General features: G+C 44.0%; 1 protein-coding gene across 1 annotated transcript; it reads left to right on the top strand.

Moving 5' to 3' along the window:
* Nucleotides 1-11: 11 nt before the first annotated feature.
* Nucleotides 12-17824, top strand: pelp1 (proline, glutamate and leucine rich protein 1). The gene is made up of 19 exons (XM_051429588.1): nt 12-154; nt 373-437; nt 1316-1421; nt 1547-1696; nt 4488-4559; nt 4719-4778; nt 4959-5115; nt 5984-6116; nt 7492-7579; nt 7818-7906; nt 8088-8201; nt 9346-9496; nt 9672-9825; nt 9903-9958; nt 10593-10726; nt 11309-11411; nt 13075-14742; nt 16367-16678; nt 17177-17824. Exons 1-19 carry the CDS (start codon nt 14-16, stop codon nt 17267-17269), a joined length of 3846 nt encoding a protein of 1281 aa, XP_051285548.1. The 5' UTR covers nt 12-13; the 3' UTR covers nt 17270-17824.
* Nucleotides 17825-25846: the final 8022 nt, after the last annotated feature.

The following is a 25846-nucleotide window of genomic DNA, read 5'->3' as shown; positions in this document are numbered from 1 at the left end:
AGGAGAGACAAAGATGGCTACATCGGCATGGCTGCGTGGCCCATCTGCTATGCGACTAACGGAGGGTTTGGTGTCGGTTCTGAAAGAGCAGCGTCCAGAGTATTTACCAGCTCTGTTGGCCAACTACAGAGAACATGGAGTGTTCCCGACACAGGTAGAGTCCGGCCCGGAGGGGCGCGTTAGCTCGGATGCTAGTTACCTGTTGTGCCTGCTGCCGCTGTGCCGCAGCTGCTACACGCTTTGTTGTTCACTGAGCTGTATATATGTGGAGATACAGTGGGACCGGGACCGGGACCGGGGCTGCTGCTGCTGCTGTTGTTGTTGTTGTTTAATATGTTCTGCCGTCGCTAACACGTTTGTTCCTGTGTGCAGGGCGCGAGCGCCGTCGGTGGTCTCGTGGGTTTTAGCAACGCCAAACTGGCCTCGAGCAAGACCAGGTGAGGCAATGAATAGTTGTCATCTGTCAATGTCAAGTTACCGTTAAACTTCTAACACCAACGGTAATGTTATTGTATTGTTCTGAGGTAGGGTATAAACTGTGCAACAATGCATATTTGTTGTAATCATGAAACTGAAGTCATTGTGCCTTGATATCACAACTCATATTTCTAATCATTTCTCATCATCAACAGATTTAGGGCTGCACAGTTACTTACAATATTATTGAAAATGGTGCAAGTGCAATACCCAAATAGCAGAAGCTGCAGTTTCTTGATAAAGGTAAAATGTGACAAACCGCATTGTATTGTAGTGCTGCAGAGATGCTCTGGTTTACAAATGTTGTTCTTCAGATGTAAGAAAACATTTTTGATTGGTCACATCATTGCAATTTGTCACAAAATCCCATATCGCACAGTTTCTTTAGTCCTCTCTGACCGTAAGCTGAATATGTTTGAGTTGTGGACAAAAAGATATTTTAGGACGTCACCTTGGGTTTTTGGAAAGGCATTTTATGGACCAAACAAGTCATTGAAAAAATAATCATTAGTTGCTGCCCTGGAGGTGACCATATGTCTTTAGTCTGTCTTTCTAATTTTACACATTTTAGATAAATATTTTTGTAGTTGGGAAGAAAGAAATGACAATAGCATTTACATTTTGACATCTTTGAACATTCAAAGGTTAGACGTTGGTCTAGTTTTCAAACCAGATCAAAGTAATGACATATGACACAAATGTATGGTAGCTCTGTGTTTGGAGGGTAACTCCAAATTGTGACTAATTAGGAGAAGGTTTAAGTGGTAGTATCAATACAAAATCTCTATCTGGTGTGTGTGTGTGTGTGTGTGTGTGTGTGTGTGTGTGTGTGACACAGGTTTGAGGGGCTCTGTCTGCTTTCCATGCTGGTTAAGGACAGCTCCAGTGATCTGTTCCAACAGCACTGCCTGTCCTGGCTGCGCTCCCTGCAGCAGGTTATACAGGTAAGATACATACATGTAACACTGTCAGTCTGCCTCCTCTGTGAACTGTGACTAACTGGAAACCTAAGAATCTACACAACACCACCTTTTCTGATTTCTCTCCCCCTCTGTGTGCCATCCTGTAGTCTCAGGCTCCAATTCAGACCATCCAGCTAGCAGTGAACATTCTGAAGGACGTGCTGCAGTACTCATCCCAGCTAGCAGAGCTGGCCAGGGAGGTCGGCCTGAACTCCATCCTTGGCATCCTTACATCTCTGCTGGGCCTGAAGACAGAGGTGAGGGCACAGGGCAGATTGCACTAGAGCACCAGCATCTCAGACCAAAACAATGGGACCTACAGCCCACCACACTCCATTGACAAAACCAATCATTTTAACGAGCAGATAATCATAAAACACGCTTCAGACTCACCAATAACTTTCCACAGTCATTCCAACAATCACCAACTCTTGTTTGGTCAAAGTAAACCCTTCATTGACTGAGTTAGATGATCCTTGGAGACACATATGTCTGTTGAAATGAATCACCTTAAAGTTGTTGTTTTTGCCACTGACAGACTCCGACTGTTATTCTGTCTGACAACGTTATGGAAAGGATCCCTACAGAGAAACAGCTGTAATATCACTCTCCACCAGACTCCATAGACAAAAACAGTAATTTTACCTCGCAGATCATTGTAACATCACAACTTCATTGAAAGTGGACAGAAACAAAATAAAACAGTATTTGTTAGTCTTTCCACTGTTCCAACAATCACCAGCTCTCGTTTGGTTGAAATAAATCCTTAATTCACCAACATAGATGATAAAATCAGCAGTTTCAGTCGCTCTCTTCAGCTTCACACGGAGCAGATATCCTAAGCCATATGTGGGTTTTTAAATTTTGACCAAACCAGCCGTATGAAGTTCTGTTTTGAGATTCATACAAAGACTATGTATCTACAACACAAGACATCCTTGTTATTATCTAGTACTAAAAGAATGGATTAGTTATCAACTACTTATTTTAGTTTTATTTGTTAAAAAAAAAATAAGGCACATGGTGAAAACTGGTGCAGCCACCATGCTGCTTTGTATTTGGTTCACTGTAATGCAGATGATGTGTCTGGGCTCTCTTACCTGCCCAGATAAGCAGCAGGTTTCAACTGATTTCCCCACTGAACTATAAACCGCAATATCCCCAGATTCTCTTAAAAAATTGCACAGTTTTGAGAGTTGTTGAAAGAGGGGGAACTTTATAAAATTTGTATAACACTGTTTATGACAAATTCAATTCAAATTGACAATGTGATACCAGTGTTTCCTCTAGGATTGTTTTTAGCAGTGGGGGCAGGTCTGTCCGAACACCCCCGTCCCGTCCCGTCACGCCGGCAAACGTTTTACGTATGAAACAGAACTGATACTTCGCTGCGACACAAACAAATATATTTACTGTTTTAATGTTTCCAGATGTTTGATATCAGGACGTTGAGCTGAGAACTGACAAGTTGAACGTTGTCCAATTAAAACGGACCCACCGCGGTGACGTTTTTGGTGGAGCTGTTAGTTTAATAGTTGACTTGGAAGAAAGCGAACGTTTTGACATTAAGCTACATCAACACAACAGTATGTGGAGTTAAACTGGACAGCCCCAATAACCTCTGAATAGTTCTACTTGTTGTTAAATTGCAATGTGAGCGGCAGCCAACGGGGGTGCATTATGTCGGCAGGATCATTTAAAAGGCAACCGTGACTACATTGTGCGTCTGCCCCATTTCTGATACCGTGGCAGCAGAAATTTAATAGCGGTGGGTAGGGCTGGGCGACATGGCTGAAAAATGTATCACGATATAAGTGTTTCATATCAGTCGATATCGATAATTATCGATTCGTTTTTTTAACCTATTCTAAGTGAGGACCAGGAGAAAAAAAGGCTGAGTTTAAATACTTTTATTTTAAACGTAACCTTTAACCTTTATAAAGAGGTCAACACAACTATGAAAAACTGTCAAATAAATAAACATACTGGTCAATGTGCAAATATAAACATTAAATAAATACTTAAGCCAACAAAATGTGCAAAGTATTTTGTAAATGAAAAATTAGTGTACATCTGAGGTAGAACTAACATCTTTGACATGTAACAAACAGTAATATCAAACCAGCATAAAATTATAAAAATAACTCAAAAACAACATGGTTTCACTGCAAGGAAAACTGTTTCATGTAAAGCTTAGGAATAGCCGTCTTGAAAAAGTGCTTTCGGCCTGGTAGAATGTAACAGGGGTCAAGCACGTGAATAAGATTCTTGTACCCAGACTTCTCAACTGTGCTGAGCGGGAGCATGTCCTTCGCTAAATGATACGCCACTGCATCCGTTATTTCTTTATATCGCTTTGATGTTTTGTCGTATGGCACTGCTGCCGTGTACCTCTCAATGGTGGTCTGTTGCCACTTGTGTGTTGTTCCACTTGTACCGGCAGATGTCGATGGCTGTGGCTGTGGCTCTTTGAGGCTGCTGTACTCCAGCGGATGAGAGTGGCTGTGGTGATAAAATAAATTTGTCGTGTTGCCAGACTTGGCAGGGACAACGACCTTGCAAAGATTGTAGACAACATCGGTCTGACTTAAAAATAACCAAAATATTGCCAAACTGGTGACGTGACCTTTCCTTTTTTATCTACAATTTCCTCTCGCGCTGTCGCACTCATATTCTCCTTTCACTCCACGCCGTTCTTTTTTTGTTGTTGTTGATGCCACCAACCTGGCCTAGCTGGGCCGTGATAGGTCGAGAGGCTAAAGCCCTTCCTCTGCCTACATCCCCCAGAATGACTTGCGGTTCTGGCTCGGGGTTTTCTTCCTATTTTTCTCTAACGGAGTTCAAGTGAAATTATCGAACATTCTATCGAACGTATTATCTATTGATATTGATGACGTGTCTATCGCGATAGATATCGTTATCGTTTTATCGCCCAGCCCTAGCGGTGGGTTGCCGCTCCAAAATCAACATAGAGGAAACACTGTGATACACACAGAATGATAGTGACCAGTTGAAGCCTTTGCTACATTGTTTCTCCTGTGATCTCAGTGTGAACTGGCAGCCATGGAGGGGATGACGGCCTGTATGACCTACTACCCCAGAGCCTGTGGATCCCTCAGGGTAAGACACACTGATGGACAGGAGTGGAAGAGTTGTTTCTCAATATAGAAACTTTGGCGTATATTAGTTATAAATAACTTTTAGTTAACTTTATGTATTTCACTTCAGTTGTTTGAGGGAAACAAAGTGAAAAACCTCAGCCGTCTCTTTTTCTTTTAGGACAAACTGGGGGCTTATTTCCTCTCCAAAATGGACAGTACAAACAAGAAAACACAAGAGGTTAGTGATTCTCACTGAGGTGAATGTTTGGCTTTCATTATATGTCTTGATAAATCATTTTTATTCTTGTCTCTCTTTCTCTTTTTTACGCTGGTCTAGCTTTATATAGAGCACAGTTCAGTGAAGCAGAAGATCCAAAGCTATTTCTAATCTCACTCTGTTTCATTATCATTTTCTCAGATGGCCTGTCAGTGTTACGGCCGCCTGCCCTGCCTGGGGGGCCTGTTGGACAGAGGAGTGGGTGCTGGCAGAGCTGAAGGCTGGACCAATCAGATTCACTGCCTACTGGCCTCAGCCAATGACCTACTGGCTCAGATCTATCAGGGATCTGAAGCAGGTACACTTCTCTCTTTTTTTTTTGTAGTTTTCTTTTTTATTGGTTTTACAAAAGGAAAACATACATGCAAGCCTAGCCAGTAAGGTGTAAGTCATGCATCAAAATATTACAACTAAAACAAGACAGAAACAAGGACAGGGGATTATAACAGAGACAGAGTGTTATATGTAGTAACCTGTATGTACTAAAAGTATATGCAATGTAACGGGCAGCTGTGGCTCAGAGGCAGAGCGCGTCATCCACTAATCGGATTGAAGTATCCTTGAGCAAGATACTGAACCCCAAATTGCTCCCGATGCTGTGCATCGTTGTGTGAATGTGTATGAATGAGTTGGTTTCCGTTTGATGGGCTTTGCCATCACTGAGTGATCATTAAAAAAAAACACCAAAAAAACATGACATATCATTGTAGGAACGGGTGCAACTCTTCAGCACATCACGTTACCATAACATAAGGGCCCCAAATTTTCATGAAGATATCTTGTCTATCTATCAGTTTATAACATAGTCTTTCATAAGAGCTTAATTTTAGTCCTCTTGGGTCTAGTGACAGGTTTTCCTATAATTAGATTTAAAAGAAATATATCATAAAAGTTACCTACTGCAGCTTTAGATGTATCCCCTTTTGTAACCGAATTCCTTTTGTCATGGAGAGCAGTCATAGTGGCTACAAAGGCGATAGATCTGCTTATTTATACACCTGACATGCAGACAAAGCAGCCAATAGATGTATGGAAAACATTTGCCTGCTTTACTTGCTGAGGATGCTGTCTGAATCCTTGTTGTAACACCTCAACATGTATGCTGCATGTGTATTGTACTCTGATGATGCAGTTTGCTAAAAAGCTCATGTTGTTTGCTGCTAAAGATGGAACAGTGCAATATGAAGGTCCAGGGGTGGAGCTGGCCTTTCCTCATCTTGACCAATCAGATCCCTTGCTGCTGCTACAGCTCCAGCACAGATACACAGCTGTCTGCCTGGCACTCAAACACACACTCAGGTACGAGAGACACACACTCAGTACTCACGCACAAAATCCTCCGTCTAAAGGTTTAGTTCACCTTTTGTGGTGTTTCCTGGTCCAGTATGCAACTTCTTACAGTGTGTAGAAACTTGAAGCCACCAGTGCACATACAGCAAAGTAGGAGACATCTCCTCTTTAGAAATGAACAACATTTGCATATTCATAGTTTCTGGAATTTTTAATTGACAAGAAAGAGTAGATGACTTTTTAAGGATTTTAGTTTGGAAATTCAGATATCATATATCGGACACATTATTGTCCCAAGCAGACTATTTGTATAGAAATGTCTTCCTACATGTCTGGAGGGGGTCTTTTAAATGAATAGAAATTCCCGCAAATGGTGGAAAAACAGTTGATTGCTTATGGTGCTATCCATTTGTCTCGTAAATCCCCTGCCCGAGTTGCTCTGACGCGAGAATGTGACGTAATTGCCTGGCTTGTACCACGACGAGTCGGAAAGAACATGCCACCAGTGCAGCAGCTTTCTTATTACTGCTTATTGCAAGTCTTACATTTCAATAATATTTTGCCATTTTCGCCTATTTCAATTTCAACAAGTGCTGTGGCATTTTTCTCGAGCCACCAGTGGCAGTGGCAGGCTAGTGTTATTGTTAGCTACATTAGCCTATTTAGCAAACCACTGTGCAATGCATAAATTGGTGACCAGACTAAAGCAACAATGTAAACAAGTGTGTAGGAGCATTTGAAATCGACATTAAAACGACCAATGTAGTACAAATACAAAGAAAATACATCTCAATATGGGCGCATCTTTGTTTTGCAAGTCGTACGTCTTTCAGCTCGGTGTACTCTGAAGAGCCCCGAGTGGGACGGTTGATATTATGACCAAAAGGGGGTGTGTCTCAGTGTGTTGCGAGATAGCTGCGAGATTTACACTTCCCAACTCGGGCGGGGGATTTACGAGACAAATGGATAGCACCATTAGTCTCATTCCCAGTTCGTCATATATCGATGCTGGGAATTAGACTCAGCCGTCAACTGTCTTCAAGCCACCAACCCAAAATGTCTTTACATATTTCTCGGCTCTGAGTGGTTGTCTGCTGGATTCTTGCAAATACCATTAAGAGCACTAGGAGGAACCTGATCACCGGATTTTTTCACAGACTATCTGTCTCATGTACTACTGTCAGGATATAGTGAAGGTTTCAGCAAATATGACAAAAAGTGATTCTTATAAAAGTTACCTACTTCAGCTTTAATGGCCTTCCCCTCTTTGCAGCATGTAAGGATCTAAATCAAATCCAGCAGTGATCGGTTTTTTCAGAAGACCGTTTCAGTTACATTATTGTACTCGTATTTATTCACACTGCCTCTGTACACTGTCCTACAGGGTGGATCCAGCCTCAGCTGTCCGTCTGCCCGTCAGACCAATACTCAACCTGGTGTGCCGAGCCCTCGCTGTTAGCTCCAAGAGCATAGTGAGCATTCATACACACACACACGTGTATACTAACACTCTAATGAAAGCACTAATGAACAACTGAACTTAAACCATCACTTGCCTATGGGAGATTGTACAGCTTGTCCTTTTGTAAAATCTCATTGGGGGACATACAGATGTTTAGAGAAGGCAAATCTGCCAATTTGAATACACGTGCAAACAAACAGTGTTGATCATAATCAATGTTTTTAGTTGACTGTGTGTGTCTGTGTCAGAATTTAGCAGGAGATGGAAGTGTGAGGTTGCTGGTCTTGCCCATCATACACACCAACACACTGGAGGTCTTATCAGCTCTTATCACAGCGTGAGTCACACACACACACACACACACACACACACACACAGACACACACACAGATTGGTTTTCAGTCCATGGACATAGAGTGTATATGCAATAGTGTAATAATTCTGAAGATACCAGCAACTACGTGATATAACAGTTTGAACATTGTGTTTATGGTAATGTGGTGCTGTGTGTGTTACAGTGTACGCACCGGCATGGTTCAGTACGCTGCTGTACTACAGAGACTGTTTTCTCAAACCCTGTCCACCTGGATGCCTCTACCTGAAGCTAGTCTGGGACAGCAGAGAGCCTACAGGTAACTGATTATACCAAAGCTGTAGAGAAGATAAGTGAAGTAGAGAGGAGGGATAGGCATTTTTTTTCATTGCTGGTGGGTCTGCCGTTGTGTTTGCAAAGATCCTACTGAAGCCACACAATTTTTCAATTCAGAAACCTCAGACAGACCCCGACTATAGGTGGGTTACAGTTAGGGTTAGAGAGATTCTTTTCTACATTTTACAGGGAGCCAGTGCAGAGAAGCTAGTACAGGAGAGATGTGGTCTCTTTTTCTAGTTCCTGTCAGTACTCATGCTGCAGCGTTCTGAATTAATTGGAGCGTCTTAATGGACTGGCGACCTATGTACTGAGGCTGAGTCCTTGCTGCAGCGGCCCAGGGTTCAAATCCGACCATCCCCTCTCTCTGCCCCCCTTTCCTGTCTGTCTTCAGCTGTCACTGTCATAAAGGCAATAAAAGCCCCAAAAATACTTGGAAAAAAAAAGTTACTGACTGCAGCTTTAAGGGGCTGAGGTCTGGAAGGCTAAAAATCTTTTGTTGTTTTACAATTCAAACAACTTTAGGGCCTGTCCACACAACGCCTCACCCAATACGATGTTTAGAAAAAAATCTCCATAAACACGGCATCGTTTCCAGAAATATCTGCGTCCACACGGATTCACTGAAACGACCCAAAACGCTGTAGTACATATGCCAGGCCTGTATGTGGTGCTGTGACGCCGCCACACCAATACACTAAAACCGGAAGAGAAGTCATGGAGCATGCGCTGTTTACAAACAAGTAGTAGTAGTCCACCATTGTTGTTGTTGTTATGACGCGTCTAGCGGCGGCGGCTGAGGTTAAAGGCTAGAGAGGCGGGGCTAATCCGTTTTCACCGTCCAGATGACTCCGGGCAATCCGGCGTTTTCGGATTTTCCCTCTCTGGGACCTGTTTCCCAAAAATACCGTTTTCACACCCTGAAAAACGCCATATCTGTCTGGACGCGAGGCCGATACGATAAAGTATTTATCCGGATTCGAGAAAAACGTATTCGTGAGGACAGGCCCTTAATCTAAATGACCTAGCTTATATTAGTACAGGAAGAAGGGGGTTTGTTTAGCACCTGTGGATAATGTGGTAATGTTAGCTGAACCATTTGTCTTTGTCTCTCCCTCACCCCACAGTGCACTGCGGGTGTCAGTGTACAGAACCTTAGAGCTGTGGGGGCAGGTGGCTGGAGCCTCTGCTAGCATACTGCAGGGAAGCCCTGGTCACTCAGAGCTCCTGTTCAGCCACCTGCTCGGTGACATCACACCAGGGGCGGAGTCTGTCAAGGTTAGTTCAGTTTCAATGTCTTTAGCATTTGTGTAGCATTTCGTGTATTTTACATTTAAAAAAATTCCTAGTTTTATAGAGTTGCTTAGCTTAGATATCTACTGTTATGTCGGTGCAGCGGCATTTAAGTATTGTCTCAAGCTCCACCTCTGTCCCTCTGTGTCTCGTCCTCTAGCTCCGGGTTGGTCTGTCAGCAGATGTGGTTCCTGGAGGGAAGCCTGGCCCGCGGCGGACAAAACCATTAGTTATAGCGGACTCAGTTGGACCATCACTCCAGAGGAAAGGAGACCTTCTGGCCAATCAGGATACTTGCCTTTCAGCCCTCAGGGGTAATTACATCATATAATAGGCTTGTGATATTTGTAAATCTGGTCTAATCTGACTGATTTTTTCTTCTTCTTCACAGCACTGCGACAAATCATACTGAGCAGTGGTACACTGCTGAAGGATGATATACACAAGGTAAATGTCATTGTTACATTTTAATTGCATGGTAATGCAACTAAACAGATCAATATCTGAATGCAAGGCCGAGAGCAGAACTGACCCTTCTGAAATCCTGCCCCTTTTTGCTCTCTGCTCCAATAACAGTTTTGCAAGCCTCAGTCAGAACAGATATACTATGTCCTAGGCTAGTTTATGTTGAAAAGACAACCACATTTTGAAGATGGTTTAGACGTATGTAGTCCCAAGTATTTATTTTTTTTTTTTTTTTAAATCTTCAAAATCTGGTGCTCTTTTCAGCATAGACGAGCCTAGCACATCTATATCACGCATATCTCAGTACAGGACACCAGTTTGTTTTTCTAAGGATGTGGAGAAGTCATGACCTCTCCTACTCTGCCTCTTATTGGCTTGCCCTATCATTCTTACCTTAACCAGTCTCACTCCTCATGCCTAAACTGAACCAATCAAACCAGTGAAGGCAACAAGAAGTAGCCAGTCAGAGGCAGATAAAGGCAGGTCATGACTTCACCACCCTGAGGGAAAAAATTGGTACGTTCTCTCTCCAGCACATAACTGCTGATTCTGTTGCAGAATGGACACCTCATTCTCTTTTAGTCAGCGTGTGGTTTTCCATTTGTTTTTCTCACAGCGTCTCCATGACGTGGTGCTGCCGCTGTGTGTGCGGCTCCAGCAGCAACAGTCCAGCAGCAGCACTTCATGTGAGTCTGCAGGGGGCACCAGTGGGCAGTACAGCAGCGCCCTCACCCGACGAGAGCTGTACAGGTACCACCTTCATTCACCTCCAAGATAAATTTTTGGTTATTACTTTAAATTCAAAATAAATGTTTTAACCCTTTAGGCGCCGGGTTTTATTTTTAAAAATACTAGATTTTGACATCTAAATTTCAGAAGGCTCTGGCTTGAAAGTGGTTTGAGATAGAGACAAAGTGTAAATGAGACAAATATTGAGAATGACCTAAAGTTTATCTAGGGAGTAAATTTCCCCATCTAATTTGCATATTCTGACCTCATATGGCAGCAGCCATATTGGATTATGTAATTTCCATGAAATACCTGATATTTTGAAAGAGAGTTGAACTTATTTCATCAGATTCACCCCCCTCCATTCATTTGTGATGTTGTCCACATATCAAATAAACAGGGAAAAAGTAAATTGTAAGCCAACAGTCGTAAACTAGAACTACTACTACACCACAAAACTCATGTAAACAGTAGGCGTTTTTTATGATTTTTGTTTTTTTTTCTGTGACTTTGGCGCTTAAAGGGTTAAGAGTTTGAGAAAAATGAAGACTGTTGGCAGCGTAGATGTGTCCTTATTAGTGTTTTGTTCATGTGTATTTTTAGGTTATTACTGGCTCTGGTCCTGGTCCCATCACCCTGTTGGCCTCCGCCTATGACCTGTGCTGTGTCCATCCTCAGCAACGGACGCACCGACCGTAACCTCAAGGTGACTGTTGATTCTGATGGGGAGTGTGGGAGAGAGACTGCTGAGTGCTACAAGTGTTTGCCAGTTTGTAGAACACATCAGTTGAAATTTTCATCACCATGGCACCGTCCCACCATTCCCCACACAGCTCCGGTTGATTGTTTGAATTCTCGCAAACGTCATTAGGATCACGAGCCAGATTACAGATCACAAATTATCTGTCTCATGTACTACTGTCAGGATATAGTGAAAGTTTCAGCAAATATGAAAAAAATATTTTTATATAAGTTACCTACTGCAGCTTAAATCTGTAACAAAATTCTGATTAAAAATGTTCTATGATGTCTAAATTCATGCATTTCAGTCTGGGAAAATCTTTGTCCATAGACAAAGTTGAGATAAATTGTACAAACGCAGTTTGCTCTATATCTGAATGTTGCTGATCACCAACCACTGGGTTGCAGCAGAGAGCAAGTGGCGAGTGGAACATCTGATGCTCCAGAATGAGTTTTTAAGCGGAGAGCTGCAGCAGCCTTGTTTAACAGACGCAGAGCATAATTTAGCTAGCTCGTATGAAGACCATCATATCCTATAGAGGACAGAGGATAATATACTATTCTGTGGAGAACATAGCAGCAGTGTATCTCAGCAGCTAGCTTTTATTTGTCAGCAGTAGAGAGAGATAGGAAACATGGGGCGATAGAGAGGGGTATGACATGTAACAATGCAGTGAAAACTGAAGGTGCAGTCATGTGGTGTGTGCCATAACCATAAACAAGGTTCCGACATGTCCTAGAAAATCTGAAAACTTATTTTCCAGTCATGGAAAAACCTGGTAAGTGATTTAAAAATCCTGGAAATAATCTAGGTTGTCGTGGAAAATGTTTATTGTATTTTAGCCCCTCAGATCACCTACATAAACCTGGTTGCATATTTTGTTTGAAACTCCCCACTTGGTAGGTATGACACTTCACAGTGGGTTAACCAGACTTGAGGCTGAACAGAGAACCACTTTTAAAAGCTCCCTTTTCTTCTTCGGCCATGTCAGTCTAGCTGTTCACAGCTGTTGCGGAGTGCAACGGACTTGGTGCGATTTCAATGTGTGCTTGGAGCCATCTTTTTGCCGTCATAATGAACCTGAGACACTTTGTTGTTAAAAAATGAAGCCTAAAACTGGAGTTAAAGTCAAAGCTAGGCCTACTTCTAAATTATATCAGTTTGTGGGCAAGTGCTATCCTGAATTGTTAAGAAAAACTCCAGGATAATGTCCTGGAAAATGATTTCTTAAAGAGAGTGGGATTAAAGGCTGAGACAGTTTTACATTTTTCCCCCACCATTTGCATCCCTACTGAGTCTTCACAGTGGTCTCCTTGAAGTAAAGGGAGGGTTTGTTGTTCATCCAAGATGCAAAATTAACTTTTCTGTCCACTGGCCAAATGGTTAGTGAATATTCATATATTGCCGTTTTTTTGCCATATGTTACCAGCATTTGTCTGATAGATTGTACTCATTTTAGAATGTGGCCTAAATGGGTACAAAAGACATATTAAACTGCGGGTAACCATAGGTGAATTGAATACATGAAGGAGAAATTCTGTTGTTAACTCTCTCTGAGAGAGAGAGTATTTAGCGATCAGTCAGTCAGTTTTAATGACTCTCTGTGCTTGTCTCTCCCCCCTCTCAGGTCTCTACATTCTGTAGTGAGGCTCTGACCATCTGTAACTCCCTCCTTCACCCTCGCACTCCCTCCATTGCCCTCCCCTTGCCACCCCTCACCCTGAAAACTACCCCCACCGCCCCAGTTCTGCCCTCCTCCCAGGGAACTACCCCCGGACTCACTCTCCCAACCCTCCTAGGTCCTGCCCCTGGTCCTCCTTTTCCTACTCGCCACTCCCTTGGCCTGGGCCCCACTTCCCTGCTGGGTTCTCTAGAGAACCATCTCTCCCTGGTTCCCGGACTGCAGGGCCCAGCCCCCACCCCAGGAGACATGATCCTGTCCCCGCATGCACACCACCAGCAGGACCCCACTGGGCTGGGCCCCCCAGAGGGGCAGAGACCCGTATTTGTGCGCTACGACAGGGAGGAGGCAGAGGATGTGGAGATCTCTCTGGCCAGCGACTCCGATGACAGTGTGGTCATCGTTCCTCCGGGGATGCTTAACTTCGAGAACCAGCAAGACGAGTCGGCAGTGGCAAACTCTCAGACCATGGCCTCTGCTGCACCAGGAAGCGCTCCGGTCTCACTACCAGGAGGAGCAGAATCTGTCACCATGGTTCCCACCACAGCAGCAACAACAACAATGGATGCGGTCTCGCTCCCCAACGACCTTGCCACCTCCTCCCCCCTTCTCACTACCTCCACTGCCCCTATCAACTCCTTCCCTCCTTCCGGCCCCTCGGTGGTCTCTCTGGTTCCACCTTTGAACTCCAACGCACTCACAGCCCCTCCTGGTCTGGGGGACTCGTTGTCTGGCAGGCCCCAGCTCCAGCAGATGCTGATGCAGCCTGCCACGCCAGGCCAGCCCGGCCCCATGGGTCTACCACTCCAGATGCACCAGCTGCAGAACCAGCTGAGCCAGCAGGGACGGCACCTCCACCAGCACCAACCGCCACCCGGTAGCAACGAAGACTCCGGCGTCATCAACATCAACAGCACTGATGACGAGGAGGAAGAAGAGGAGGACATGGAGGATGATGAGGAGCTTGAAGAGGATGAAGAAGGGATGGATGAGGAGGATGAGGAGGAGGAGGAAGTGAGTGATTTTGCCGAGGAAGAGTTTTATGATGGGGAGGAATATGAGGATTATGATGAAGAAGAGGGGGAAGAGCTGGAGGAAGAGGAGGAGGAGGAGGACGATGGGGATATACCTCCACTGGAGGGAGCAGAGGACAAGGCTGGGGAGGTAGGGATAGAGGAGGGGAAGATGCTCCGAGCAGTGGTGGACGAAGGAGGGATGGGTGGTTTCAGTGTGGAGGGAGAAGCAGAAGGAGGGATAGAGGAGATCCAGACCAACAGAACACTGTTCGGAGAGGACAGGATGAAGGTACAGGAGGTGGAGAGCATTGGAGTCCTGGAGGAGGCAAGGGAAGGGGCGGTGGAGGGAGTGGGAGAAGAGGATGAAAGTGAAAGGATGGACGACCCCACCATGCCACAGATCCTGTGTGTCACCGGAGGAGCACTGGAGGAGAGAGAGGAGGCTGAGGAGGAGGAGGAGGAAGAGGAGGAGGGGGCGGAAGCAGGAAGAGGAGATGGAGGCGGGCTGGAGGAGGAGTCAAGCTTGTGGGAGCAAGGAGCCAATGAGACTGAACCGATAGCCGCATCAGAAGAATGCATAACCAATAAGAATCAGAAGGTAGTTACCTCCATTTAAATCTCATCTTTGATAACTTAAAAAACGAGCGCAGGATGATAGAAATGAGAAGAGTTGAATTAGCTTAACTACTACTACAGCTTGTGCGTCACGCCCGCAGCCATGTTAACAGGTTTGAGCAGCCACACTGCCTGTGATGACTAGAGAGCTGATCTTGCCTGTATGACGGCTGTCCAAAAGGGAAGCCAAAACATCTTGATCGCCCCTGGTGGCTGACTGCAGTATTTGTCATAAAGCCTGCTGGCTCCATGTTAGCAGATGGGACAAACTAAAAGATCAAAGTACATGTCAAATGAATATTTCCTAAACAATCTAGATGGATAAATGGCACTAAAGATTAGACTAAATTAAACTAAAGATTTTTGAGGTGAACTGTCCCTTTTTAAACTGTAATCAGTGAGTCAGGTGAAAGCCAAGCAAAGAACGCAGGTGAAATGTTCATAAGTTTTAACAATGAAGAAAGCTTAAGTGCACCAGACGAAGCCCTTTGAATTGTGTAAGCTGAAAGGCAAAAAAAAAAAGTGTACTAAAGGGGGTCGAGGTTTCTTTAGCTAAATTCTGTTTAGGAAGTAGACTTATTGGGAAAGAATGGAAGAAAGAGAAACAGAACAAGGGATGGTATGAGGGAAAGAGGGGAAACAATGGTAGGTGAGCAGAAGGTTATCTGAATAAGATACAGGTATCTGTGATGGATTTAATGGAACTCACACTGTTACCACAGTAAAAGTTATCTTTGTAATTGAGGCCCATTCCTGTAGAGATGTCAGTGCTGTTCTATAAAGCATTCAGAGCAGATGTATTGAGTCTTATGTTGACACTGGGCAGAAATCCAAACACATCATTCTTTTCTCCACATTCCTCACAGTCCTGCTTCCACCACTGTCCGAAGAATGCAGAGGCAAACAGATGGCCTCTGTATTAGCAGTGACTGAGGTGGTTTACGTTCTGAGAGAGACCCTGGATTGTTACTGAATCTGGGGTTGAGTTCAGCAGGAACAGACCTGCACCTGACAGATTTAAACTTTAGAATCTTAAATGAAACCCTTAGTTAGTATTAAACACATACCAGGATATACAGCCAGCTACTGATTCCTCTAGATCTCTGCAGACTGTTACTTGTTTAAATAATGCTTTGGCTTCATAATAAAGCCTCTACCTATCCTACTTCAGCAATAAGTATGTACAGCTTAACTGTTTCTGTATTCAGTTCAGTCACGTTCTGTCACTGCATGGATGCAGAATCTTCTGCATCGTGGTGAATCTTACAATCAAAACTTTTCCACGGAAATCTCTAAAAGGTAGACATGCCTGAAAAAAAGCTCAGGGCAGAAGACTGCTAGATGTAAATTAGGATGAAACAACAATTTTCTAAATATTAAAAAAAGAATCACTTTTTCAAATGTTTTGTGAGGGAAAAAAACATGCATTCATCACATTTGTAGGCCTGTTTTTTGAAGAGATGGGTCCCAACTGTCTCAATGTCAGGGATGTTTCTTTATATAACAGGGTGCTGAGTATTTCTCTGTCCTCCTACATTATCCATGTTTATGTCCCACCAATAGCAGATAAATAAAGCAGTCATTGTTACAATGTTTCAACTCAACAGGAGTCAGGAGCTGAACCCACACAGGAAGCCAGCGTGAGTGAAACGCAGCCGCCCACCCATCAGGAGGAGCAGCTAGCGGCTGTACAAGAAGGAGAAATTGCAGTAGCAGATCCTGAAACCTGTACGGGCCAAAATACAAAACAGCAAGAGGAGACAGATGCTGAGAAAGGAGAGAAAATACAACCAAAGCAGCAGCAGACGGAAGGAGGAGGAGAGAGTGATGGAGAAGAGGGAAAAGGAGTGAAAAGGAAGAGGGAGGAGGTGCAACGGCAGGAGGAAGAAGAGGCAGGGCAAAGCACAGAGAAGAAAAAGGTAAAAAAAATAAAAATAAAGCTGCAGGTGGTAACCTTTTTGTAAAAATAACTCTGTTGTATTTTCTGAAGCTGTCACTATATCCTGACAGTAGAACATGAGATGGATAATCTGTGAAAAAATCCCAGTATCAGGTTCCTCTGGCTCCTCCTAGTGCTCCTAATGGTATTTGCAAGAATCCACCGGGCCTGAACAAAAACAACCAATCAGAGTCATATAAAGACACTTTGGGCTGGAGGCTTGAAGATAGTGCATTGTTGAGTCTCATTCCCAGTGTCTGTATTTGACTCCCCCGGGAATGAGACTCAACAATCAAGTAGCTTTCTTGCCCCTGAGATTTTTTTTAAGCCATTGTATAATTAACACTATCAGATCAGAAAACTATACATAGACAATATACAAGATAATCCCACATTTTGAAGCACCTGTCAGACTGAATAGATTTTCCCTCCCTCAGCATCGGACACATTTCTAATTGTTTCTCTGTCTGTCCCTCAGCTGGATGACGATGCCATGGCATCCATGTTGGCTGATTTTGTCGCCTGTCCTCCTGATGATGAAGATGGCGCCTCCGGATCAAACCGTGTATAAACATTTGCCAACCTGAACTGATGCGATTTTGAAGTTACCGTGGATACAATAGATACTGCTAGGATACTGGATCATGAGTGACATTTCCCAGGTTTAGATACCTCATACAACGACTCTCATGTCATTTTTTACATAATTTCAGTGTTCAGATCTTACTGGCAGAATGCGGCTTCCAGCTGCTGTCTGTCTTTTAACAATCTTGCCAGCTTGAAGTTACAACATGTGGGGCATGGAGATATTTGGCGAAAGGGAAGTCAGACCTTTTACTGTCTCATCACAGAGCTTGTAATTGTAAAGACTAGTTTTACCTTAACTAAAGGAAGCAGTTTTTCTCTGGCCCCAAGCACAGCTGCCCAGCAGGGAGGTGAGGCTTTATGAAACATTACCCAGAATGCTATAATGCCTTTGTTCTTGTGTGCAGTACATAGTATCCTACAGTTAACAGTACAAAGGGGTTTCCTTGATTTATATTTATCTTTTATGCTCTGTATGTCTTGTCATCACTGTCATATTCTTTGTTATAAGGAAAAAGTAAAATCAACATGAGTCACATTACATTTTTGTTTGATTTTATGGTTAATTGCAACAATAATCCTGCTTTCACCTTTTTATAAAAAAAAAGGGTTCCCCACATCACAGGAAGTATTGCAGTCAGGTCTATTATCCATTGTAACTGGGATGTTATTGTTTGACATGAATGAGTGCAGAAAGAGAGGGAGAGGAAGAGAGGAGCTCAGCGCATCATGGGAAATCCCCCGGCAGTCTAGGCCTATAGCAGCATACTCTTAAATGTGGAGAGGGTGTCTGCCTCCCGAACCACAACTGGAAGCTGGTTCCACAGGAGAGGAGCTTGGTAACTGAAGGCTCTGGCTCCTGTTCTACTTTTAGAGACTATAGGAACCACAAGTAGCCCAGCATTCAGAGCACGCAGTGTTCTAGAGGGGTAATAGGGTACTATGAGCTCTTGGTAAGTAATGTTTGTCTTCCTCGGCTCTGGTTGGTTGTTTTCGTTCAGGCCTGGTGGATTCTTGCAAATGCCATTAGGAGCACTAGGAAGAGCCAGAGGAACCTGATTTGATGATTTTTTTCACAGATTATCTGTCTCATGTACTCCTGTCAGGATATAGTGAAAGTTTCAGAGAATATGACTTTTTTTTTATAGAACTCACCTACTGCAGCTTTAACCAGTTGCATTGATGCTGAAGACCTGTGTAGGCAGAATTGATAATAGCATTGGTATTAATAAAATCGGATAAATTCCCATCACTACTGGACAGATGTCGCAAGAGAAAATGTGACATGCTTACATGTCAAGGGCTGCTGGCATGTCATTTATATACATAAGTAATAAAAGAGGCCCAAAAATGAAACCTTGGGGCAATTCACATGTAGTTTTAAGAGGTTATGATATAACCCCATCAACATCACAGACTTGAGTTCTTCCAGTAAGATTAGAAGTGAACCATTTTACAGCAGTATGTTTAAAACCCATGCATTGTAGCTTTGACAACAGTATAATATGATTTACTGTGTCAAAAGCTTCTCGCCAGTCAGATCATTCCAACATATTTCCCTTTTTCAAAGTTTTTTCTTTACTAAGTACTCCTCGACCTGTTCTAAAACAAGACCTTCAAAAACCTTCGACAGGGTTGTTCTTTACTGATACTGTCCTGTAATTCTTTTAAAAAAGGGGAACAACCCTAGCTGTCTTCCGTCACAGGGAAATTTACCCTGACTCATAGATAAATTTACTATATGACTATCTACACTAGAAAACACACTGGCACTATCCATCAGAAATCTGGCTGAAATAAGATCCAAGTCAGTTGCTTTGTTTGTGGGCAATCCAGCTCGACATGCCTTTACCTTTTCCACACTTTACAGAAGTTTGAAAAAGACTTAACTAAACAACTCTTGCTAGATGGCAATAACAAGTTCTGAATGGAGCTGTCAATCCAGGTTGAGCCCGTATCTCACCTGGGAGTTGTTGATTGGGCCAAGACAGTGAATGTTTCCAGAAAGCAACAGATAGACAGTACGATGCTGCTAGCGTCAGCTTGTTGCTTGCTTCTGCTCACCTTTCCTGGCACACTAGGCTGAAGAAGCCTGGTAATCGTTGCCAAAATTTTTCCCCTCAGCGTTCACTAAAGACCGCTTTGTATAGCGCCAAATCATAACAATAATATAATCATCAAGTTATCTCAGGTCACTTTTCATATATAGCCCGTCTAGACCGTACTTATTTACAATTCTAAATGTCGGAGGGAATTTACTGTACGTGGAAATAATGTTCAAGATTGTTTTATTACTCCTAATGTACTTTCCAAAATTAATGCTGCAGTAGGTCATTTTTATTAAAAGAACTAATTATTACATTATTTACAGTGACCCAGCATCTTAGATAAACTGAGGAGGCAGGTGTCAGCAAGACATCCTAAAGGTTCTTGAAGGCCTTCAGAATCGTCAGATTCCCTTTATACCACAGAAACTGTATTAGCGTTCACTAAAGACTGCATAAACTGTATTAGCGTTCACTAAAGACTGCATAAACTGTATTAGTGTTGCAGTTTCTGTCTGGTGCTCACATTAAAGGCCTCTCCCTTCACACATCTGTTATCAATCAGGGCCTGGGACAAGGGGAACAATGGATTTAAAGCAAAGAACAGTTAAATAGTGCCTCTGAGTATTTAGACTTCAGTGTGACAGCTGAGACAACACTGCAACACAATTTTTCCTAAGAGTGAGACAAAGACACGGAATGTGCTCATCCAACGCATAAGCTTAGAGTATATTTGAATTCTGTAGAGGACTGACTATCCCAGCTGGATCTGGGATCTGAGAAAAGGTGAATGAGAGAAAATGCTGAAAGACACCAGGAAGCTCAGGGTTTTGTTTTAGACAATTCAGAATCAGTGTCAGAATCAGAATAGGTTTATTGCCAAGTAAGTTTTTACACAAAAGAGGAATTTGTCTTGGTGCATTGGTGCACAAAATATACAAATCACACAAAATCACACAAGAATAGAGTACTTTTAAAATATAAATAATTAAAGATAAGAAAGATCAGAAAATGGGAGTGCAGGAATGGTAAATGGACCTGTACTTGGATAGCACCTTTCCAGTCTTCCGACCACTCAAAGTGCTTTTACGCTACGTGCCACATTCACCCTTTCACGCACATTCACACAGCGATGGCAAAGCCCATCAAACAGAAACTAATGCATTCATACACATTCACACACCGATGCACAGCATCTGGAGCAATTCAGGGTTCAGTATCTTGCTCAAGGAAACTTCGACATGTGGCACCAGGAGCCGGGGATCGAACCCACCTTCCGATGAGGGAACGACCCGCTCTGCCTCTGCGTCACAGCCGCATTAATGTAATGCATAGAAACAGGGTGGGTATAAGAGTCGGTGTCAAATGGGGTTCCGGGCCTTGTTAATGAGGCCAGCTGCAGACGGAAATAAACTGTTCTTGTGGTGTGAGGTTTTGGTCCTGATGGACCGCAGCCTCCTGCCAGAGGGAAGTGTTTCAAAGAGTTTGTGTTCAGGGTAGGAGGGGTCAGCCACAATTTTGCCTGCACGCCTCAGGGTCCTAGAGGCATACAGATCCTGGAAGGATGGCAGATTGCAGCCGATCACCTTCTCAGCAGATCGAACGATACTCCGAAGTCTGCCATTGTCCTTGGCAGTGGAGCCAGTGTACAAGATGGTGATGGAAGAGGTGAGGATGGACTCGATGATGGTGGTGTAGTGCACCATCATCGTCTTTGGCAGGTTGAACTTCCCCAGCTGCCGCAAGAAGTACATCCTCTGCTGGGCTTTCTTGGTGAGAGAGCTGATGTTCAGCTGCCACTTGAGGTCCTGGGTAATGATGGTAAGCAGGAAGTGGAAGGACTCCACAGAGTCAACTGTGGAGTCACACAGGATGATGGGGGCGGGTGGGGCTGGGTTCTTTCTGAAGTCCACAACCGTCTCCACTGTTTTCAGAGCGTTTAGCTCCAGGTTGTTCTGGCCAGGTCACCAGATGGTCAATCTCCCATCTGTAGGCGGACTCATCTCCACCAGAGATGAGCCCAATGAGGGTGGTGTCATCCGTGAACTTCAGGAGCCTGACGGACTGGTGACTGGAGGTGCAGCTGTTGGTGTACAGGGAGAAGAGCAGAGGAGAAAGAATGCCGCCTTGGGGGGGATCTGGTGCTGATGGTCTGAGAGACAGAGACATTTTTATTTTGCTGTTTCCTGTCAGACAGGAAGTCTGTGATCTGCAGGTGGAGTCAGGCACAGTGAACTGGGAGAGCTTGTCCTGTAACAGAGCTGGGATGGTTGTATTGAAGGCAGAGCTAAAGTCCACAAACAGGATCCTGGCATAGGTTCTGGGGAGTCCAGATGCTGGAGGGTGAAGTGCAGGGCCATGTTTACTGCATCGTCTACAGACCTGTTCTCTCTCTATAGGCGAACTGCAGGGGGTCCAGGAGTGGGTCCGTAATGGCTTTGAGGTGGGAAAGCACAAGGCGCTCAAAGGACTTCATGACCACAGAGGTGAGGGCAACAGGTCTGTAGTCATTGAGTCCTGTGGACGTTGTTTTTTTGGGGACAGGGATGATGGTGGATACTTTGAAGCAGGCTGGCACATGACATGTCTCCAGTGAGGTGTTGAAGATGTCAGTAAACACCGGAGACAGCTGGTCAGCACAGTGCTTCAGGGTGAATGGAGAGACAGAGGCCACTTCACAACTCCACACCTCTGCTCCTGCTGAGCTGGGGGAGGGGGAACTTGTGAGGTGGGGCTGGTGAGGGGTGTCACGGAGGATAGTGTCAGGACTGTTCCTTTGTTTGTCGAAGCGACAGTAGAACTCATTCAGCTCGTTTGCTAGGTGCAAGTCGTTGATGGAGTATGGGGTTTTAGGTTTGTAGTTGGTTATCTGTCTGAGCCCTTTTCAGACAGAACCAGAGTTGTTGGCTGAGAACTGATGTTTGAGTTTCTTAGCGTACAGTCACCGCCTTGCTTAACTTGTACTTTGAGTCCTTAAACCTGTCCCTGTCCCCACTCCATCAACGACTTGTTCCTTCTGCAACAGTAACTGACTGAGTTTGGCTGTGAACCAGGGTTTGTCATTGTTATAACTCACCCTGGTGCGTGATGGTATACAGCAGTCCTCACAGAAGCTTATGTATGACGTGACAGCCTCTGTGTACTCGTCCAGACTGTTGGTAGCAGTCCTGAAAACATCCCAGTCAGTAGAGTCCAAACACGCCTGGAGATCCTCCACAGCTTCACTGGTCCACTGCTTTGATGTCCTCACAGCAGGTTTACCGAGCTTTAATTTCTGCCTGTATGTAGGAATCAGGCGGACCATGACGTGATCAGAGAGGTCCATTGCGGCATGGGGGACGGCGGGATAAGCTCTGCTGACTGTAGTGTAACGGTGATCCAGTGTTTTCTCCTCTCTGGTTGGGCATTTAATAAACTGTCTGTATTTGGGGAGTTTGTGGATGAGGTTTCCTTTGTTAAAGTCACCAAGGACAATAACTAAAGAGTCCGGGTTAGTCCGCTCCACACACAGTATCTGGTCGGATCACTGTCACATTATTAACATCAGTAACGGTGTGCAATGTCCGCGCTGGCGGAGACGCATGAGCGCACCGGCACCTTTTCCTCTCCTCCTGCGTTTCACTTTTGACCACAATGTCCAATAATTCAATGGAATTTCAATTCAATTCGATTCAATTTTATTTGTATAGCACCAAACAGGAGTTATCTCAGGACACTTTTCAAATAGAGCAGGTCTAGACCATACTCCTTATAACATTATTTACAGAGACCCAACAGTTCCCACCATGAGCAAACACTTGGCAACGATGGCAAGGAAAAACTTCCTTTTAAGAGGCAGAAACCCCTGACAGACCCCGGCTCTAGGTGGGTGGTCGTCTGCCTCGGCCAGTTGGGGCGAGAGAGAAGAAAAGTGGGAAAGAGATCAGCTGGCATTGTTCCCCTGATGTTCAAGAGCTCTTGGTATCACAGTCGAAAACTGAGTTAACAAACAAAATTGAAGCTGCAAGCAGCGTTGGGCGGGACCTCACCATCCACTCACGTCTGGGCCTGCACGGTGGTCGGCCGTCGCAGCCACGCAACGCCAAGGGAGATCGCTCTATGTTGTGACGTGTTTCAGACACCGTGCAAAACTCTTCACTGCGAACTGTGGAAATTCAGCGCCACGCCACGGACACGCCATTTGACACACAGTAAATATTTGATTGAACTATTGATCACCAATGTGTCTGGATTGCAGTGATCGAATTTGAAGTCAATCCGATAAAATCGGTAGGAGGAGTTAGTTAACAAAGAAGCCGGATGCCGGACATGGCATCACAGTTTGACATTCGATTCAACCTGGCCAACTTTGAGGGCACGCCACCAACACGCCCTTCAACGTACAGTTACAAATAGCACAACTTTTAATTAGCAAACATTTTTGACTGTACTGACCAATTTTGAAGTTTATCCGATAAATTCCATAGGAGGTGTTTGTTCAAATACAATGCGAAAAATCACAGAAAATGACCCAAGAAAATTATAACACGGAATTCAAAATGGCCGACTTCCTGTTGGATTTGGGTTATGGGTCCAAGAGGCTTTTTTGCTTGTCCCATCATGATAGACGTGTACCAGTTTTTGTACATGTCAGTCGTACGTGTCTTGGGGGCTGATTCTGGGGGGCGTGGCTAAGCCATTATGCAACACCCTTCTGCAGGATCAAGACAATACCTTAGCCTTCGCCACAACTGAATTTTGTGCAAAGTTTCATGAGTTTTTGGGCATGTTTAGCCCCCCAAAAAGTGTTCAAATGTTAACACCAGCCGATTTTCGCTGCGTTGCCATGGCAACATGGTTCTTCAAACATTCTTTAGAATCATAAGATGTCATCGTCATCGTCCTAAGGAACTTCTGACAGAATTTCAGCTAGATCTGGTCAATCTGCTGGAAGATATAAATAAAAGTATAAAAGTGACATTTCCTTTCACCACCAGGTGGCGCTCTCACTATTAGTGAATATTATCGCATTGAAGTGTTCAGGGCGGGACTTTTATCAGACGAGTGAAGTTTGGAGCCGATTGGACAATGTACACTCAACGTATATGTACACACAAGTTTTAGCAAATTTGTGTCTTCTGGCGGTACATCAAAATTTGAAGCCATGCCACGGACACGCCCTTTAACAAACTGTCACCACAATCATGAAATTTCATCAACAACATGTTTTGCATTTCCTGACTAAATTTCAGCTAGAGCTTATCATCCTGCTAGGAGAAGAACGTGGAAGTATAAACAATTACATTTCCTTTCACCACTAGGTGGTGCTCTCACTTTTACTGAAAATTATCGTGTTCGACGTGTTCAGGGCTGGACTCTTATCAAACATGTGAAGTTTCATTGAGATTGGATCATGTACGCATGACAAATCTCTCTTTCATGGCGAGTTGTTGAAATTCCACGCCACGGGAATGCTGTTCGACAGAATGTCATAAATAACACAACTTTTAATCATTGATGTCTTTAAATGACTGTGTCCAAATCTGAAGTCAATCCAATCAATTCCCTATGAGGAGGAGTTCAAATACAACGTGTGCAAATCACCAAAAATGGTCGCTAAATCCAAAATGGCTGACTTCCTGTTTAGTTTGAGGTATGGGTCCAAGAGGCTTTTCTGCTTGTCCCATTATGATACACATGCATACCAACTTTCATACATGTCGGTCTTACATGTCTTGGGGGCTGATTCTGGGGGTCGGGGATTAGCCATTTGGTGTCACCCGTGCAGGGTTACAAATGCATACGAGTGTTTTCGCTACATTTGAATTTTGTGCAAATTTCAGCGACCTTTCGAGCATGTTGTGGCTGCCAAATATGCAGTCGAAGACGGAGCAAATAATAATTCCAAGAGATACAAGAGGGCCTCCCAGCGGTCGCTGGCTCAGTCCCTACTAACAAGAAAAAACAATGCGCACCAACACACCAAGGCGACCGTTCGTGGCGCCATCTTAGGTTATTGGAGATCACTCCTCCTGTTATACTCAGTTCCATAGAGTCTGACCCCTAAGCAGGTTAGACTTTAAACTAATGTCCGTCTGCAGTGTTGTACATCTGCTCTGAGCCAGCTCATTTGAACAACAACCTACTATCAAAGAATCATGTCCACACTGGACAACTACGTACCTCATGATTTACATCTAACATTCAGTACCAATGCAGGAAGTAGTGTGTCCTGTATGTTGCAATGCAAAAACACATCCTTTTTGCAGTGTGCCATGTAGGATGTTGCGTGAACATGAGGCTTCATTTAGAAACAAACTGCACAGAATATTTCTCTCCATTTTTCTCTCTGTATGTAAATCTGCAGAAGGCTCTTTGACTCACCTTTTCTGGACGTGCCAAAACTGTATCATTTTCATGTGACATATTTATGTAGTTCTTTCAGCAATAATGACATCGTTATAAGTTATGTGTCTGTTTTCTGCACCATCTTACAGGAAATCCCAATAAAAATATTTTTTAAAAAAGATACAAGGAGT

Source organism: Dicentrarchus labrax, unplaced genomic scaffold, assembly GCF_905237075.1.
Source record: "Dicentrarchus labrax unplaced genomic scaffold, dlabrax2021, whole genome shotgun sequence".
Taxonomy (NCBI): domain Eukaryota; kingdom Metazoa; phylum Chordata; class Actinopteri; family Moronidae; genus Dicentrarchus; species Dicentrarchus labrax.
The sequence above is the reverse complement of the archived record's forward strand: the minus strand, read 5'-3'. Positions and strand labels throughout refer to the sequence as shown.

Coding starts and splice junctions, on each gene's coding strand:
- pelp1 (XM_051429588.1), top strand. CDS start 14: ATGGCTACATCGGCATGGCTGCGTGGCCCATCTGCTATGCGACTAACG. Junction 438..1,315: donor CTGGCCTCGAGCAAGACCAG/GTGAGGCAATGA, acceptor TGTGTGACACAG/GTTTGAGGGGCTCTGTCTGC. Junction 14,743..16,366: donor TAACCAATAAGAATCAGAAG/GTAGTTACCTCC, acceptor TCAACTCAACAG/GAGTCAGGAGCTGAACCCAC.